The 17,504-nt window shown below is 38.4% G+C and overlaps 1 protein-coding gene across 1 annotated transcript in view; it reads right to left on the bottom strand.

Annotated features, from left to right (window-relative positions):
- LOC129278129 (centriolin-like) overlaps positions 1-17,504 on the bottom strand; it is a 68,176-nt gene that overhangs the window by 48,182 nt on the left and 2,490 nt on the right. Inside the window, exons 2-4 of the mRNA XM_064110608.1 lie at positions 15,548-15,711; positions 4,368-4,575; positions 632-903 (exon numbers count right to left, since the gene is read on the bottom strand). Of these exons, the coding sequence (XP_063966678.1) occupies positions 632-903; positions 4,368-4,575; positions 15,548-15,711 (644 nt within the window). The remainder of the gene's footprint in view (positions 1-631; positions 904-4,367; positions 4,576-15,547; positions 15,712-17,504) is intronic.

Here is a 17,504-nt window from a genome sequence, read left to right as displayed (position 1 = left end):
ACGCCTATTTGCGTGATGATCTTGGGATAGTGCGTGCGTAGGGAGATGCTGCGCGCGCGCAGGAAAAATTGTGTACTTTTATTCGGCGTGCAAGTTAATCGTAATGAACTAGCAAATCAAATGAGTATATCCCAGTTATTGATGTAAATATCGTACCTTATACCGCAGTAACTGCCATTTCCTTTCAAATGATGATCAAAACATAATCATCCTCGATCCTTTCGTTGGTCATCGTAAGGTGCCATCTTGGATAACGTCATCCTTACAGACGTAGTTACCAGTCGCTATACATCGCGATTTGTGCCATGCATTCCGCTCGCATATTCAACGAACGTATATGTACGTGCACGCTATCAAATTATTAAAGTGCGTTGGAAAACCGGCTGGCGGGCGACTACGCACGCGCAAGTACCAGGCTCATCTCGGGCTCAACACGCACTACACATAGGCCTACATACAATTATGTACACACATTATCAAAATTGTCAAAAAACGTAATTTGAAAAGAAAAACCATAATGCCGTAATTTGAATGAAAAAACGTAATGATTACGGCAAAAACGTAATGGTTGGCAGCTCTGTAGAGGCCCTTGTGACTTTTTTCTTCATTTAATATTTTGTCTTCACCATACCTTTTACAACTCTGGTCTCTCTTTGCCTCCACTGCTCTAATCTCCATCTCCTTGCTACTAAGTAGGGTCTCCACCTCAACCGCATCCCTCTCAACGGTTCTACGCTTTTTCTCCAGCTCTTCCACCTCTTTCTCCAAGACAAGGAGCCGTTCCTGGGCCTGGACCAGGGCTACGGCGACCTCATGTGACCTCTGTTCGAGTTCCTCTCTCTCCTCTTTTGTCATTGCGAGGTCATGAGTTGCTTTGTCGTACTGTCGAAGTGTTTCACAAGCCTGATGGAATTCAAGAAATAAGAGGAGATAAGGGGAAATCTTTCTTAAATAAAAGTTGAAACAGCTTGAGTCGGCGAGTAGAGATGATGAGCTGGCTGAGTCGGCGAGTAGAGATGATGAGCTTTTACTCGCCGACTCAAGCCAGCACCTCCTCATCCATCCTATTACTCAAGCTGTTTCAACTCATCAATTTCTTCTGGTTTACAGTCCTTTTCAAGACTACATTCAAGAAAGATTACTCTACTCTCAAATTTCCACTTTCTCACCTATCCATTTCTTTTTCCTTTTTCTTCTTCTATCCACTGTTTCTATAATACTCCACATGGTGTTCCGTAAACCACATCGATTGTACATGCCACCATGCAAACCTTCAAACAACATCTGTATTGAGGACTGTTGGGGGAGGCCATGATGGCCACCAAACTTTGTTTGGTGGGGGTATATGGTTCTTTCAAGAGCAATATATTTGAAGTTTCTTGAAAGAGGAGCCAGTCAATATTTTTAGGTGGTCTGTCTTTGACAGATCACCTATTAATTTCGTCAGAATTTTCTTTATTATCATTATTTTTATTATTTATTTTTAATGACTACATATTTGTCGCCAAGATATCTCGAATTTGACCATGTCAATTTCATTGAATTTCATGTCATCAATACATGTAGCATCTGTCATGGAAACGCCAAAATAAGCTTTTCAAGGTCATGTCATGATGACGTCATCTACATGTAGACGCCATTTTGTAAAATCACATTATCAATTATCAAAAATCAATCAAATTTACATCACATCAACTTCAGGTCAAGGGTCAACAGGTCATGTCATCAAAGGTCACCTGGAGGTCACGACGCGCGCGTACGCGCTCGTCAAAATTTCAAATTGCTCAAAATCACTTTTTGACCAAAGTAGAGTACATTTCAGGTCATTTTAAGCATTTCAAAAATTTGCGCACGTACACGTATGCGCGTAACGCCTCCAACACAACGCAGAAACACCGTTTTTTATATCATTGCATTGATAATATAATTCTGAGCAATTTGATACCTTGATCAACCTTCTACGACCATTAATAACGAAATTAACACCCGTTAAAGTTTGCAGTACGTGTCCGCGCGAGCTCTCACTATAGGCCATACGGGCAAAAACATGCCTATTAAAAATTCACTGTAGCTCTTCAGAACGGACGGGGACCCCCAATTTTTTTTAAATATTTCGATAGAATATGAATCATACATATGATTTCATGTCTCATTTGACCCTAAGTATACTATGACGTCATCAAAATGGCGTCGGAAGTCAAAATATCCATTTTGCGTGTTATGACGTTATTATAATTATGCAAATTTGGCTCTAACTCCGTGAATATTGATCAAATTTCGCCCAATTTTTGATATGTTGTAGCTTACATGTAGGTCTTACTCTTTCTGAGTTATTGCCTTTATATTTCATTTCAATAAACGGATTATCCTCAAAAATTGCAAATAATAAAGGCGTGTCATTTTTACTCATTTTGCATGTAATCACTATGGGACATGACTTTTTCTCAAAACTAGATTCTACATTCCTTTATTTCTTGAGTCATATCTCCATTTTTTCTTGTCAGTTATCCCTGAGCTTTTAGTATGTTGTAGCTGAGATTCTAAGCTTTCGGAAATGTTGCCTTTATTTTTCGATCAGATGCCGGGATCATGCCCGTATTTCACTTGCAAAATTGGATTTGAGATTCTCGTATTTTCCTTACGTGTAAAGTCTATGGGAAATATTCTAGCTCAATCGGTTAGGCGTCAGACTTGCATCTCATTCAATCATGCGGGCAGGGGTTCGAGTCCGCGGGTGAACATGATTTTTTTTTTTTTTTTTTTTACTTGCGCACGATCAATTATAAGAATTCTAATAAATAATAGTTAAAATATTGCAAAATAAAACAGATTATAATTACTTTTTTGATATCTAATCATATCCGTCTATCTATCCGCTGTCTGTGTTAAAATCTATCTATCTACCTACATGACATATCTATCTCTCTCTCTGTCTAATATATATCTATCTGTTTGAATGTCTCTCTCTCTCTATCTATCCATATGTCTGTCTGTCTATATTGTAGACCTACAGTACATGTATCTATCTATCTGTCTATCTATCTCTCTCTCTCTCTCTGTCTAATATATATATCTATCTGTTTAAATATGTCTATCTATCTATCTATCTATCTATCTATCTATCTATCTATCTATATCTATCTATCTATCTATCTACCTACATGATATATTTATCTAACTATCTATCTTTCTTTCTATATCTCTATCTGTTTGAATTTGTCTGTCTATCGATCCATTTATCTTTCAATTTAATATACATTTATGTGTTTCAATTATTATGTATGTTTATCTATCTTTCTTATGTGTATCTATTTAAATATGTTTGTCTATCTGACTGTCTATTTATCTTTCAATCTTATATCTACTCATTTGATGAATAATTATGTATGTTTATGTACTAGTATTTGTCTGTCTACGACAGACCACCTAAATTCGTCCGCATGACGAATTAAAATCTAGTTTATTATTATTATTATCCAAATCAGACATCTAGAGCAAAATCATGAAATTTTAGATATTTTACAGTTTAAAGGAAAATGAAACTTATTGAACAAGTGGGCTTGCGTGGAAACAGAAAAATAAAAGAACAAATAAATTTTGAGAAAAATCGGACAAATAATGAGAAAGTTATGAGCATTTCAATATTGCGATCACTAATGCTATGGAGATCCTCCCATTGGCAATGCGACAAAGATGTGTGATGTCACATGTGAACAATTTTCCCTTTGATGGACTATAGAATACACCCCAAATATCTCTTTTTGTTCTTTCTTATGGTGATAAAAACTCTTTATCCATAATGTATTCTTTGAAAATCTGTATCACATGCCCTCCTTATAGAAAGAATACATGATCTATTGATAGATGTGATAAAAGAGGCAGTTTAAGTGAAATATATACTAAAGTAATGGGAAAGTTGTTCACAAGTGACATCACACATCTTTATTGCATTGCCAATTAGAAGATCTCCATAGCATTAGTGATCGCAATATTCAAATGCCCATAACTTTTTCATTATTTGTCCTGTTTTTCTCAAACTTTTGTTGATCTGTTTCTTTGATTTTTCTGTTTTCACACAAGTTTTCTTGTTCCAAAGATTTCATTTTCCTTTAAGAATGTGATTTGAAACTTTAAATTTTGATAGTATGAAGAATTACTCTTTCAGATAAGTTTTGTAATTCTTACTTTTTGAAGGCCAAATAACTATTTTTGGCCATTTACAGAGAACCTTTCCTGGAGACTTATTGTTGGTTTTGGGCAGGCTTGCCACGAAGTATGAACAAGTGAATTGCATATCCTGGCTGTATCCTTGAATCTGTGTTATAAACAACTATATTAATAATACACTTTATGATTAACAATCACACCTTATTTTGAGCTTCATATAAATCAGTCTGACATTGCAGCAGTAACTTATCAGCTTCCCTCAACTGAGCTCTTCTCTTTGCTAAGGTGTCCTCCAGGCACTCAATCTCCTCGTCAAGGAATGCACTCTCATCCAAGAGATGGTGATCGTCTACTACATCATAGTTTTCAGCTCTTGTTTCAAATTGATGATGATGGTGTAGAAAATCCCTAAAAGAATAAATGATCAAGACACTGAAAATAAGGGTGTGTTCTGTACTGCCATTTTTATCTACATTTGTTGATAATAAAATGATTGTATTGTAATAATGCTAAGAATGTTAAATTCAGTGGGATTTTTTGTGTCTGCTATTAAAATCATACCGTTCAAGCCAGCCTTTTCTCATGTACTCAAGCCTCTCTCACCTCTCAACTCAACCAGCCTTCTACTCAAGCATCTCACCCTGCCTACTACTCAGCTTTCCACTCCTCTGGTTTAGTCCTATTAAGGACTACACTCATTTAAAAAAAATTCAATGCAAGGAATGGTCCCCTGGGAGTGGAAATTGTGCACTTTTCATGCGGAATTTAAATGAATCCAATGACTAGGGTAATAATATGCTTTAAAGTGCTTTGAGCCGTTCTGGGAAAAGAGCTATATAAAAACTAGCTACATGTATTATTATTTTATTTATTAGTCTACTTCCCAACCTCCTCTTTTTCACCTTTCCATTTCACTTCTATCTCTATCTAAAGCACCGTAAACCACTTCTGCAATTGTTCATGCCATCATGCAAATCTTCAAACATCTTCCGAATCAAATGTTTATTTGAATACAATGCGAAACAACTAGTAGACAAAGAGAAAATCTGACCATCTAGGCATTAGACTATAACCTAGTGTAGAGTAGACCAAATGGCAATTAGACCAAATGGGTATAGCTAATGTGGCATTAGACTACCTGAGTAGACCATATGGGTATAGCTACATGTAATGTGGCATTAGACTTCCTGAGTAGACCAAATGGGTATAGCTAATGTGGCATTAGACTTCCTGAGTAGACCATATGGGTATAGCTACATGTAATGTGGCATAAGACTTCCTGAGTAGACCATATGGGTATAGCTACATGTAATGTGGCATTAGACTACCTGAGTAGACCAAATGGGTATAGCTAATGTGGCATTAGACTTCCTAAGTAGACCAAATGGGTATAGCTACATGTAATGTGGCATTAGACTTCCTGAGTAGACCATATGGGTATAGCTGATGTGGCATTAGACTTCCTGAGTAGACCATATGGGAAAAGCTAATGTGGCATTAGACTTCCTGAGTAGACCATATGGGAAAAGCTACATGTAATGTGGCATTAGACTTCCTGAGTAGACCATATGGGTATAGCTACATGTAATGTGGCATTAGACTTCCTGAGTAGACCAAATGGGTATAGCTAATGTGGCATTAGACTTCCTGAGTAGACCATATGGGTATAGCTACATGTAATGTGGCATAAGACTTCCTGAGTAGACCATATGGGTATAGCTGATGTGGCATTAGACTTCCTGAGTAGACCATATGGGTATAGCTACATGTAATGTGGCATTAGACTTCCTGAGTAGACCATATGGGTATAGCTACATGTAATGTGGCATTAGACTTCCTGAGTAGACCATATGGGTATAGCTACATGTAATGTGGCATTAGACTTCTGAGTAGACCATATGGGTATAGCTACATGTAATGTGGCATTAGACTTCCTGAGTAGACCATATGGGTATAGCTACATGTAATGTGGCATTAGACTTCCTGAGTAGACCATATGGGTATAGCTACATGTAATGTGGCATTAGACTTCCTGAGTAGACCATATGGGTATAGCTACATGTAATGTGGCATTAGACTTCTGAGTAGACCATATGGGTATAGCTACATGTAATGTGGCATTAGACTTCCTGAGTAGACCATATGGGTATATCTGATGTGGCATTAGACTTCCTGAGTAGACCATATGGGTATAGCTACATGTAATGTGGCATTAGACTTCCTGAGTAGACCATATGGGTATAGCTACATGTAATGTGGCATTAGACTTCCTGAGTAGACCATATGGGAAAAGCTACATGTAATGTGGCATTAGACTTCCTGAGTAGACCATATGGGTATAGCTACATGTAATGTGGCATAAGACTTCCTGAGTAGACCATATGGGTATAGCTACATGTAATGTGGCATTAGACTTCCTGAGTAGACCATATGGGTATACATGTAGCTACATGTAATGTGGCATTAGACTTCCTGAGTAGACCATATGGGTATACATGTAGCTACATGTAATGTGGCATTAGACTTCCTGAGTAGACCATATGGGTATACATGTAGCTACATGTAATGTGGCATTAGACTTCATGAGTAGACCATATGGGTATAGCTACATGTAATGTGGCATTAGACTTCATGAGTAGACCATGTGATTGTAGATCAAGTGAATATAAACATGTTTCACCTCCTAAACTCAGTCATGTGTGAATGAAGAATCATATGACTGTAGAAGAAGAGATTCTGAGCTTTATAATGATCGATCATTTGTCTATTGTATTTTTGATTAAATAATGATCGATAATTATCGGTTTCCTTTTTCACGGGAGGCACTGTATTACAGTGTACGGTATATAAGATTTCGTTTCCCCAGCATCATTATTTCTTACATGGAGGTGTACCTTTGTAAATGTATCTCTTTTGACATTAGTATCTATATTATATTGGATGGCTCAGAATGGAATACCATAATTATTCAAAGAGTGTGGAGTAAATATTCCACAAATTGCAGACGAGGGGAATATTGGCCTTAACGAGTGGAATATTTCTGGTATTCCATGAAATAAAGCCATCCAATATAATCATCATCCAATATAATTATTATCATCTACATGTATATGGTATCATTTCCAGTAATCCCATTTTTCTTCTGATTCACGTTGCAATCTTGGTGTTATATTTTTATTCCCAAATATCGATGTCTATTCAGATCACAAGTATTTGTAAATCTGTCCACTATGAATTTCGCAACATTGGCTTCATACAAAATTATTTAACTCGTACTGCAACTGAAAAACTTGCTCCCTCCCTCATCTCTTCACGTCTTGATTTTAGTAATACATGTAGCCTTCTCTATAATATACCAAACTAAAAAATCACTCGACTTTTAAAAACTACAGAATCAAGCAGTTCGCATTGTTTCTCTGTTAAATAAACAAAATCACATCACTCCTGTTCTAAAAACCTCAATTGGTTACCCATAAAGGATCAAATAATCTTCAAACTTCTACTTCTGGTTTATCACATAATCAATGGATCTGCACCCAATTACAACAAGTTTCTAATATGCCAGTATCAACCAGTATGCACCCTCCGATTACAACAAGTCTCTACATGTATATGCTAGTATCAACCAGTACACACCCTGCGCTCATCCCAATCAGTGCCGGCCGCAGAGAAACGCTGTTAGCCTAAGGCTAAAGTCAGAACTCCAAAAACCAGCCTGCTTGGCGACCTGGCGGCGAGTTTTTGATCAATTTTGGCCGGGCACGAGCAGTGGCCACTGAGGCACCATTGGATTTTGTGCCATCGCTCAGTTGCCGCTCAGGATTTAGTGCAGAGCTAAAATTCTGGCGGAGCCTGGTCATTTTTTACTCGCCACCCTAAATATGCTCGGTGCCCGGGCGGTCGTATTCACGTAAAAAATTGAACTCGTTGGCTCAACGGCTGTCGAGTGGTCATCGGCCAGTCGGTCATACATGTAGATTGTTCAATGATCTCGCGGCGAATTCAAGATTGGCCGGGCGATAACCATACAAGTGGAGCGCATCTGGCAGTCTCACCTGCATTATGCGATTCAATATAGCAGCAGTGATGACTTTCAAAACTATAAAATAATTATTCACAAAAAACACCATTCATATAATGATACAATACTATGTTCATTGACCCTAAATGACATTTGACCTTGATCATGTGACCTAAGACTTGTCAGTGATACTTGATTACTGCATGTCCACATTTCATAAACTATATCCATAAACTTTGAAAGTTATGACAGCAATTCAACAAATACCCCCAACATGGCCAAAGTTTATTGACCTTAAATGACCTTTGACCTTTGCCATGTGACCTGAAACTGGCACAGGATGTTCAGTAATACTTGATAATTTTTATGTCTAAGTTTTATGAACCAGACCAATACATCTCTCAGAGTTATGATGGTAATTCAACAAATATCCCCAACATGGCCAATGTTCATAGACCTTAATTAAATGACCTTTGACCTTGGTCATGTGACCTGAAACTTGCACAAGATGTTCAGTGATACTTGATTACTCTTATGTCTGGCAAGTTTTATGAATCAGATCCATAAACTTTGAGTTATGATGGTAATTCAACAAATACCCCCAACTTAGCCAAAGTTCATTGACCCTAAATGACCTTGGTCATGTGACTTGAAACTTGGGCAGGATGTTCAATATTATTTCATTACCCTTATGGCCAGGTTTTATGAACTAGGTCCATATAATGACATTTCAAAAACTTAACCTTCTAAAGGTTAAGATTTTGATGTCGATTCCCCCAACATGGTCTAAATTCATTGACCCTAAATGTAGGGACAGTGATTTCCTGCGATCGCAGAAAACAGACGGAATTATCGAAATCAGCCTTTCAAAACGGAAAGTGGCTTTTCAAACGGAAAATTACGGAAAACATACTTTTTTACAAAATGCACAGAATAGCAACAGAAATTACTCGCAAATCCTCAACGAAATACGAAAATCCACACATCGTAACTGCTCTCGAGCTCCTCCATCACTCGATCGTATTGAAATTAGTTTACACTCACGTCCGCATATAAGGGAGAAATACAGCCGTGTGTTGCTGCCCTCTGTGTTTGGTCATAATATAATGATCGCGGTATTCAACAAATCCAAAATGGAGGATAGGCAAAGTCGACTACTGCTCAAAACGATGTCCAAAAAGTCCCCAAATCAGCGATAAAATCTCATTTAACCATAAAATGCTAATAATGTGAAAGGTGAGGATGTACATGTACAATGTACATGTATTCATGTTGATTATGTTTCTTTGAACAGGTTTTGTACTCGGAATCTCTTTAATTGAAATTGACTTTAAAGCATTGGTTCATGTAGTACAGTGGCAGATACAAATTTTGATGAGCACGAGCATTTTGACATACATGTACATGTAGCCACTCACTGCGTATTCATTTTCTATGCAAACGGAATTGCCATTTTTTCATGGACACATAGTCCATGGGGAATTTCCGTTTTCAGACATGCTAGAACAGAATTTAAGATTTTCTGAAATGGAAAAGGCAATTTTTAGAAACGGAAAATCACTGTCCCTATAAATGACCTTTGACCTTGGTCATGTGACCTGAAACTCAGGCAGGATCTTTAGTAATGCTTGATTAAACTTATGTCCAAGTTTCATGAACTAGGTCCATATACTTTCGAAGTTATGCTGTCATTTCAAAATCTTCGGTTAAGATTTGATGTTGATGCCGCCGCCACCGCCAGAAAAGCGGCGCCTATAGTCTCACTCTGCTATGCAGCTGAGACAAAAATAAGCCGAAGGCCGTTGGGAGACAGCCCGGGAATCGGTAGGTCGTCAGCCTATCAATGCTCGGACGCCAAACAGAAAGTTCCCAGATTTGGCCTCGAGTAATGAATAATCGACCAGCAACTGCTCGGCCACCGCTAAGTATTTTTACAGCCTGCTCGACTTCTACAAAAAGAGTTCGGCGATGCCTAAATTCCAGCGGTGCCCGAGCAGGCTACTAATCGGAGTTGTGACCTTAGCCTAACAGAGCGCTAACAGTAAGCTCAGTCATATCTTTCAGAATGTGAAGTCAAAACATCTATTAGAATGTGTATCCATTGTTGTAACATTAGGCATCGCTGCCTAATTTGTAATAGAGCCTCTGTTGGCGCAACAACCATGAAAATACCTGATAATTTACGAAATATCTGGATACATCGTCTTGATCTATGCTAGTTTATGCTAATAAAGTCGCACACCGAGATGATAGAACCCAGAATTTCTTGCACTATAGCATCATCTCCCTGTGCATCATACTCCAGAGATCATTGTGCAATGACCCCCATCTTCCTCAAATTAAGTCTGTGACAATGAGACATGTTGCCACGCAAGGCAAGGGGCCGGTGGGAGGGACTCTAGTAGATGCATCCAGCAACCGCATAGCCAGGACTTAATTTTGGAGGGGGCGGTTAGTGCACACAAAGCGTGCCAACACTTATAGAGACGCCCATAGTGATATGCGCTATACAAGCAACGTCGCATTATTATTAAAGAGCGCGCTCCCTTAGGGGGAGGGTGCAGAGAGGGGGGAGTTTTGGATATCTCATCAAATTCAAATCAAGAGAAGGCGTCTCTTGCATCTCTAGTACCCTTATCAACTCTAATATTGACTTGCTGTGATTAAAAAAAAAATTGTTTTCGAAAGAAATTGTGAGCGCCCCCAAAATGGGAAAAGACTAAAAAATTTCAAATAATTCCTCCGCAAAGCACGGAAGCTTAAAACGTTTTATGAAAATAGAGAACAGAAATGATACAATTATGCCTACCTTGGTCACATCAGATTTAATTGTAAAAAGTTTATCCACATTAAAATTTTGTTAACTCGATCAAGTCGCCAAACAGAGTAGAAGACGGGTTTATACAGGAAGGAAATAGGCCCTATTCCTTCCTGTGAATGGCGGTGAAGCCCTGAATTTTAAAAATTTCTCAGAAACTTTAATATGTTTTAATTTTGATAATTTTTAGAGTATATATATATATATATATATATATATATATATATATATAAAATATATATCTTGATTAAGAAGAAAAACAAGCTCAAAATGTGAAAGGGATGATGCAAGCTACAAGAAGGACTTTTCCTTTCCCATGCTCGCGAAGCACGGAAACCTCTCTGATTTATTTTGTAAGAAAATAAAATTGTGTAATTTCGCTCATATTAAGCGCTCCCTTTTGTTTGATTAAGAAACTTTAGTGATATTCAAAATTTCAAATCAATGGCACAAAACAAGACAGGAGATGGATGTGCAGCGATATAGAATAGAGTTAAATATCGTAAGTATTTTTGCATATACATGTAGCATGGCACGATTTTAATGCCTCCCCCTTTGAGCAGATACTACAAGTATGCCAAAAAATACTTGCTGAAAAAATTACTTGCCTCATGACTGCTATTGTTTCAAGCAGTTACATGTACATGCTTATTATAGATGGCCCCTGCACTATTACCCACTTTACTATTTTACCTGCTTCATTTATGTAGTTTTCTATCTTTTCGATTGTCACGCAAAATGTACTCATTTATGTCATTGTTATTGTATCAATTTTTTTTTCATTTCTTATTGATTTTTGAATAAAATGCAGAAACTCCGGCAAAAAAAAAAGTGGAAGAAATAGCATTTGAGGACTCTGGGAGTGACGGTAATATTACTGCTCCGAACAGAAGAGCCAAAATTTTGTGTCAATGCAATTTAAAGGAAATACTTTTCATACTTTTAACACCCATGTATACTTTATGATTTCTGGCAAGCATATACCATTCCCACAGCCGGGAAGGGGAAAATGGAGTAGAAAAAATGTGTGGGAAACAATTTAAGGGAATGCCAATTTTTATATTTTTTCCCATGCAGAGCGTGGAAGAAAAATTTTTGTATGAAGAGAGAAGAATGTCTCGTTTAGGTTTTTATTCTTTTGACCAAAAAAAAGAAGGAAAAAACAACAAAGCTATACCTTTCTTCCCTTTTCTCTTTTCCTTTTTTTCCTTGCCTAGCCTGTGGAATTCTCTCCTACAGAGTTTGAAAACCCAAACTTCAGTGACCACCTTCAAGGGCAAACTGAAAACATACATGTACCTGTATAAGAGTGTTTTTTGATAGACATTGACTTATTGTTCAGACATGTACAGTACATGTATTATACTTGTATGTAAATAGTTTTTGTTGTTCTGCTCTGAAGCGCCTTGAGCATCTAATCAAGATGAAAGTGCACTATACAAATCGCATGTATTATTATTATTAACTAGGAAACATCTACTTGATCTATGCTAGACCAGCACGGATTCAGCCGTGGGAGGCATGTCTACAGCAAAAAGAAAGTACGTCAAGAATTAGGGAGATGAAAACACGGAGGCCACTGCCTTCAGGGCTGAGGAGGCAAATTTCGCCTTGTCAGACGGAATGTCTTTCAAATAGAAAGACATGAAAAAATTGGCACAACACCAAAAAGCAGCCCTAAAAAATCGTCAAGTGGAATACCTTGGAAAAGGGCCCATGACAACCCGATACTCCTGGTATTGTGGGTCTTAATGTAGGCCTCTGCAGACCTAATCACTACAACAATCTAGCCTGAGAAAGAGTCGCGAGATGCTGCAGTGAAAGGATCGTGAGAAATTACAAGGAATTGCTCAGATTTACATGTACGAACACACTTTGTCTAATCGAGATACCATTTCAAAGCCTGGACAGGACACCACACTTTATCCTCAGAAGAGAAGGAAAAGTCTGAAGGGAAGCCAGAAATAACTTTATAAAAGGCTGTCTTGATAGATAAATTATGCCAAGAAGCCCTAGCTATCGGCTCAAAAGAAGGTTAGCCAAAGCGTTAAGTACGGCCGATATGCTCCATGACGGGGTAAACTTATACTAGGCAGACGTATGAGAAAAAAAGAAGGATCTCAAGAGTCTTGTAAGAAGATTCGGATTGGAGACATTCGAACCATCAGGGAAACCGACATGAGTGGCTGCAATGGCTAAGCAATAGTCCCTGATGGTCGATAATGATCTATCTTTGTTGAAAAGTCCGACAAGCAAATCAGCAATCGGAGACACTGGAGCCTTGCGCACCTCAGCAGAATGATCGCCACACAAAAAAAATTGAGCTGCTCGCTAGGAAAAACTTTAGGCCCTAGCATCCTCCACGAGAGTGACCAAGCAGATAAATAAAAAAACGCTGGCCGTCGATGCTTGATTCCTAAGAGGGCTGAGACTCCAGGTGTGCCTTCACGGAAAGGGTGAGAGGTTCCCCCTCTAATAGAGAGAAGAGATGAGGGAACAGCAGACTCCTGAGTCACATGGGGGGTATCAGGAGTACCCATGCGTTGTCTGCCTTGACTTTGCGTAATGCAAGCGGTATAAATGCAAACGAATGGAATGCGTAGCATCTCAGATGCCCCCAATGAAGGGAGAAGGCATGGAAGAAGGTGACCTCTTTCTTCTTCACACGAGAACAGAACAATTGTCGCTTCTGGTTGAAAGGGCTTGGATCGACTAAGAAATCTCTGGGTGGAGAGACCACTCGGAGGGCACGCAAGCATGTCAAGGGAGCTCGACTGAGTGCCGTCCTGCCGGTTCATGTAAGCCGCGGATTAACACAGTCCGGACCACAAGCTTGTGCTGGAAAAGTTGGGGGAGTTGTGCACAGCTCGCATCTCCAGCACATTCATACAGGTGTGCTGCTGGGATCAGACCCATCGACCCCATCTCCCTGCCCAGTGGCCGCCCCAGCCCGAAAGCGAGGCGTCCGTGGCCACTGAGGCAGACGGGAGAGAAGTGCAAAGTAGCTTGCCCTGAGCCACAAACAACGTGCGGATCATGGGGCTAGGCTGCATCAGATGCCCAGTTCTCCATCACAGTGTTTAAGGAGATGCAGCTCTGGAGATAAGAGGTACTACTTCCTTTTTGCTTTTTAGTGTACATAATCATGTTTACAGTTAGAGGCCTTATTTAGGTCCTGTGCTACAGCTACCAGTACTTGTACTGCAGTCAAAGAGGCTACACTAAAAAAACACCATAACCAGTCATTCAATGGATGTTGTTTTGATATGCAAAAAAAATATAACAGAGTCTGACTGACTACCATGCTTTTGACTTTTGTGAAAAAACCAATAAAAGCTACCAAAACACAAAAGTTTTGGGAGAGCACTTATCTGACAACCGTTCACAGTGTGTCGCAAAAGCGAAAAGAGGAAAATGATGTCAGAGTACAATGATCTCTGTAGTACATGTAGGACGCACATGGAGATGATGCTACATGTATAGCGCAAGAAGTTTTGTGTCTATTGTTTCAGTGTGCAAGTAGTTTAGCTTAAAGGAGAATGAAACCTTTGGAACAAGATAGCTTGTGTGAAAACAGAATAATCAAAGAAACAGAACGAAAGTTTGAGAAAAATCAGACAAATAATGAGAAAGTTATGAGCATTTGAATATTGCGATAACTAATGCTATGCAGATCCTCATATTGGCAATGCGACAAAGATGTGTGATGTCACTTGTGAACAACTCTCCCCATTACTTTAGTATATATTTCACTTAAATTGCCTCTTTTATCACATCTATCAGTAGATCATGTGTTCTTTCTACAGGAGGGCATGAAATACAGATTTTTAAAGAATACATCATGGATAAAGAGTTTGTATCACCACAAGAAAAAGCAGAAAGAGACATTTTGAGGGTATTTTATAGTCCATCAAAGAGAAAGTTGTTCACATGTGACATCACACATTGGGTACGTGACAAACGATGGAAACTTATTGACCGACCATTTGATCACAGTCTTAAGCAGGCTACTGTGCATTCGTGCATGGTGCACACATACATTAAACGCATAAAAATCTTGCGCTTGGGTCTGATCAGCTTGGAATGTGTATGCACTGGCCGTGCCATGCATCTACAATGCATTGGTTCCAACCAGATTTCGCAAATACTGAAATTAGCAATCATAATGGGCATCTACCGTGCGAGTGTACCAGCAGATTTATGGCCAATATTGCCCTCTATTTTTGCACAGTATTCTCATGGGCGAAGCACGGCGAGGGCAACATGGCAAATGTTTACCCTGGTGGTCTCGGATTGAAAGTAGCAAGCAAAATATAACATTTATCGATCTGCTGAAATGCCTTGTATACAATGTAGGTACATGTAATAATAATAAATATTGAACTATTAATAAACTGTGACAATGAGCATTGCTCAATTGTTCTTTTGAAATGTTATCACTAATGAGTGGCCAACATGTATATCTAGTGGAACATATTGTTAAGCTCATTGTAACCACACAGAAAAGGTGATGTATGGATTACTGCTACATATACATGTACCTCCTAGATTTTCTTTCATTCACAGCTTGATCAAGATCCCTCAGTTCTCTAAGTTTTGCTTCCTTTTGGTATCTCAGATCTTTATCATCTTGTCTCAGTCTTTTCAGCATCACTTGTTGTCTGGACACAGCCAAGTCAAGGGCATCCAACTCCACATGCTTATCCTGAAAACCGACAACACAGAATATGAAAGGAATAAAGCAGATACATGTACATGTATATGATGAGGGTCCATAGAAAAAAAAACAGATCATTGCTGAAGATACACAAAAGAATGTTAGAAGGAAAAAATTCCAGATAAACATATTGCAGATTGCTTGCAATCTCTTTCTCTCTCTTTCAATCCCAACACTAGCATCATTTCAAGTATGGTGTTGGTGTTGTCATAACACTAACACCAGATTTCAACACCGTACTTAAAATCACCCGATGACCTCGAGTTTGAATAAATTGTAGGGTGCCTGTTACGAATAGTGATTTTTACTACTAGAGTAGAAAAAATTCAACTTAAGTTTTCTCAGGTACTCAAGTAGTGATTTTCTATTAAAATACCGCCATCTAAAATCACAAATCATGGCCAATTGTGGTTGGGACTGGAGTTCAATTGACCAAGTAATTGACAACATCCATCACGGAACCTGAGTGGTACCGATAACAAGTTTACAAGTTTACAAACCCATACTATTACTAGATGTATTTAAAACACAATCACAATAAATACATATTTATTAGTTCCGAATGGAATACTGGCCATCATTTTTTGGTTGATTACCATGTGCAAACCACTCATTAATATCCGTGGCAATTCATGGTCACATGACCATGGCATCTTAAACAATCAAGAGGGAGATAGGTGCTCAAAATTACGAAACTCAGGGAATTATTTTTCTATATAGAAATAAAGTAACACCTACATGTAGTACTATTTTTTTTAATTACGATATAACCTTTGTTGAAGCAAAAAGTTGAGGAAATTTAAATTAGATGTAAAAGATCATCCGCAACATGCGCAGCTTGCATGCAATTGTAAACAAACCAACAGAGCTACATGTAGCTTGCTCGCCTTGCTGATTGAGAGCTGTGCAGCATATGCATCTACATGTACTATCTCAGCGAGCAAGCTGGCTCTGTTTTGATGGTTTGTTTACAATCGCAAGCGAGCTACACATGTTGCGGATGATCTTTCAAATCTAATTTTAATTTACCTCAACTTTTTGCTTCAACAAAGGTTTTATCATAATTTAAAAAAATAGTACAAGGTGTAACTTTATTTCTACATAGAAAAATAATTCCCTGAGTTTCGTAATTTTGTCAAAATAATGAGATCGAAATTTGATCTTAGAGAACGAGAGAGAATCTATTCCAGCTATGTGAAGTTCATCGTTAGTGCATATCATCTGCTGCTATTCGCGAGTTGATTTGCCTTCAGAAATTATTTCGTTCGGATATTTTCACATACATGTATTACAGTTATATCATTATTTTCCTTCTCATTAAGAGTAAATTTTGTTGATTGAGGAAAGGGACTCTTTCTGGATGTTGTCATGCTGGAAGACATTTTCATGGATTTGGCCCGTGATGCAGCCCAGCTGGCAGCAGCATGAGTTGGTAGCGAATTGGCATGAAAGTTTAATTGTCCGACTCATCATTACCGGCGTAATTCCCCTAATTCACCTTCATCCGTGTCACTTTGTTTAGTAGAGCTAGAAACTTCACCATCAATCTCTTTATCATCAAAATCATCAATTTCAAAATCCAAATTTAGATAAACTTCTGGAATTTCTTTCATTTTGTGATCGAAGTATTCAGTGACAGTGTGGAGAAAAAGTATCTCACAACAGGTTTTGCACGCAAAGTGGAGCTTGAAGTGGGAGAGCCAATCACGTCTTTTGTACACACATACACGTCATTAAAAATCCCCAATTTCGCACATGACATCAATCCCTCGTTGCAGAAT

The sequence above is a fragment of the Lytechinus pictus genome, chromosome 15, assembly GCF_037042905.1.
Source record: "Lytechinus pictus isolate F3 Inbred chromosome 15, Lp3.0, whole genome shotgun sequence".
In the NCBI taxonomy this organism is placed as follows: Eukaryota; Metazoa; Echinodermata; class Echinoidea; order Temnopleuroida; family Toxopneustidae; genus Lytechinus; species Lytechinus pictus.
This window is presented reverse-complemented; position numbering and strand designations above follow the sequence as displayed.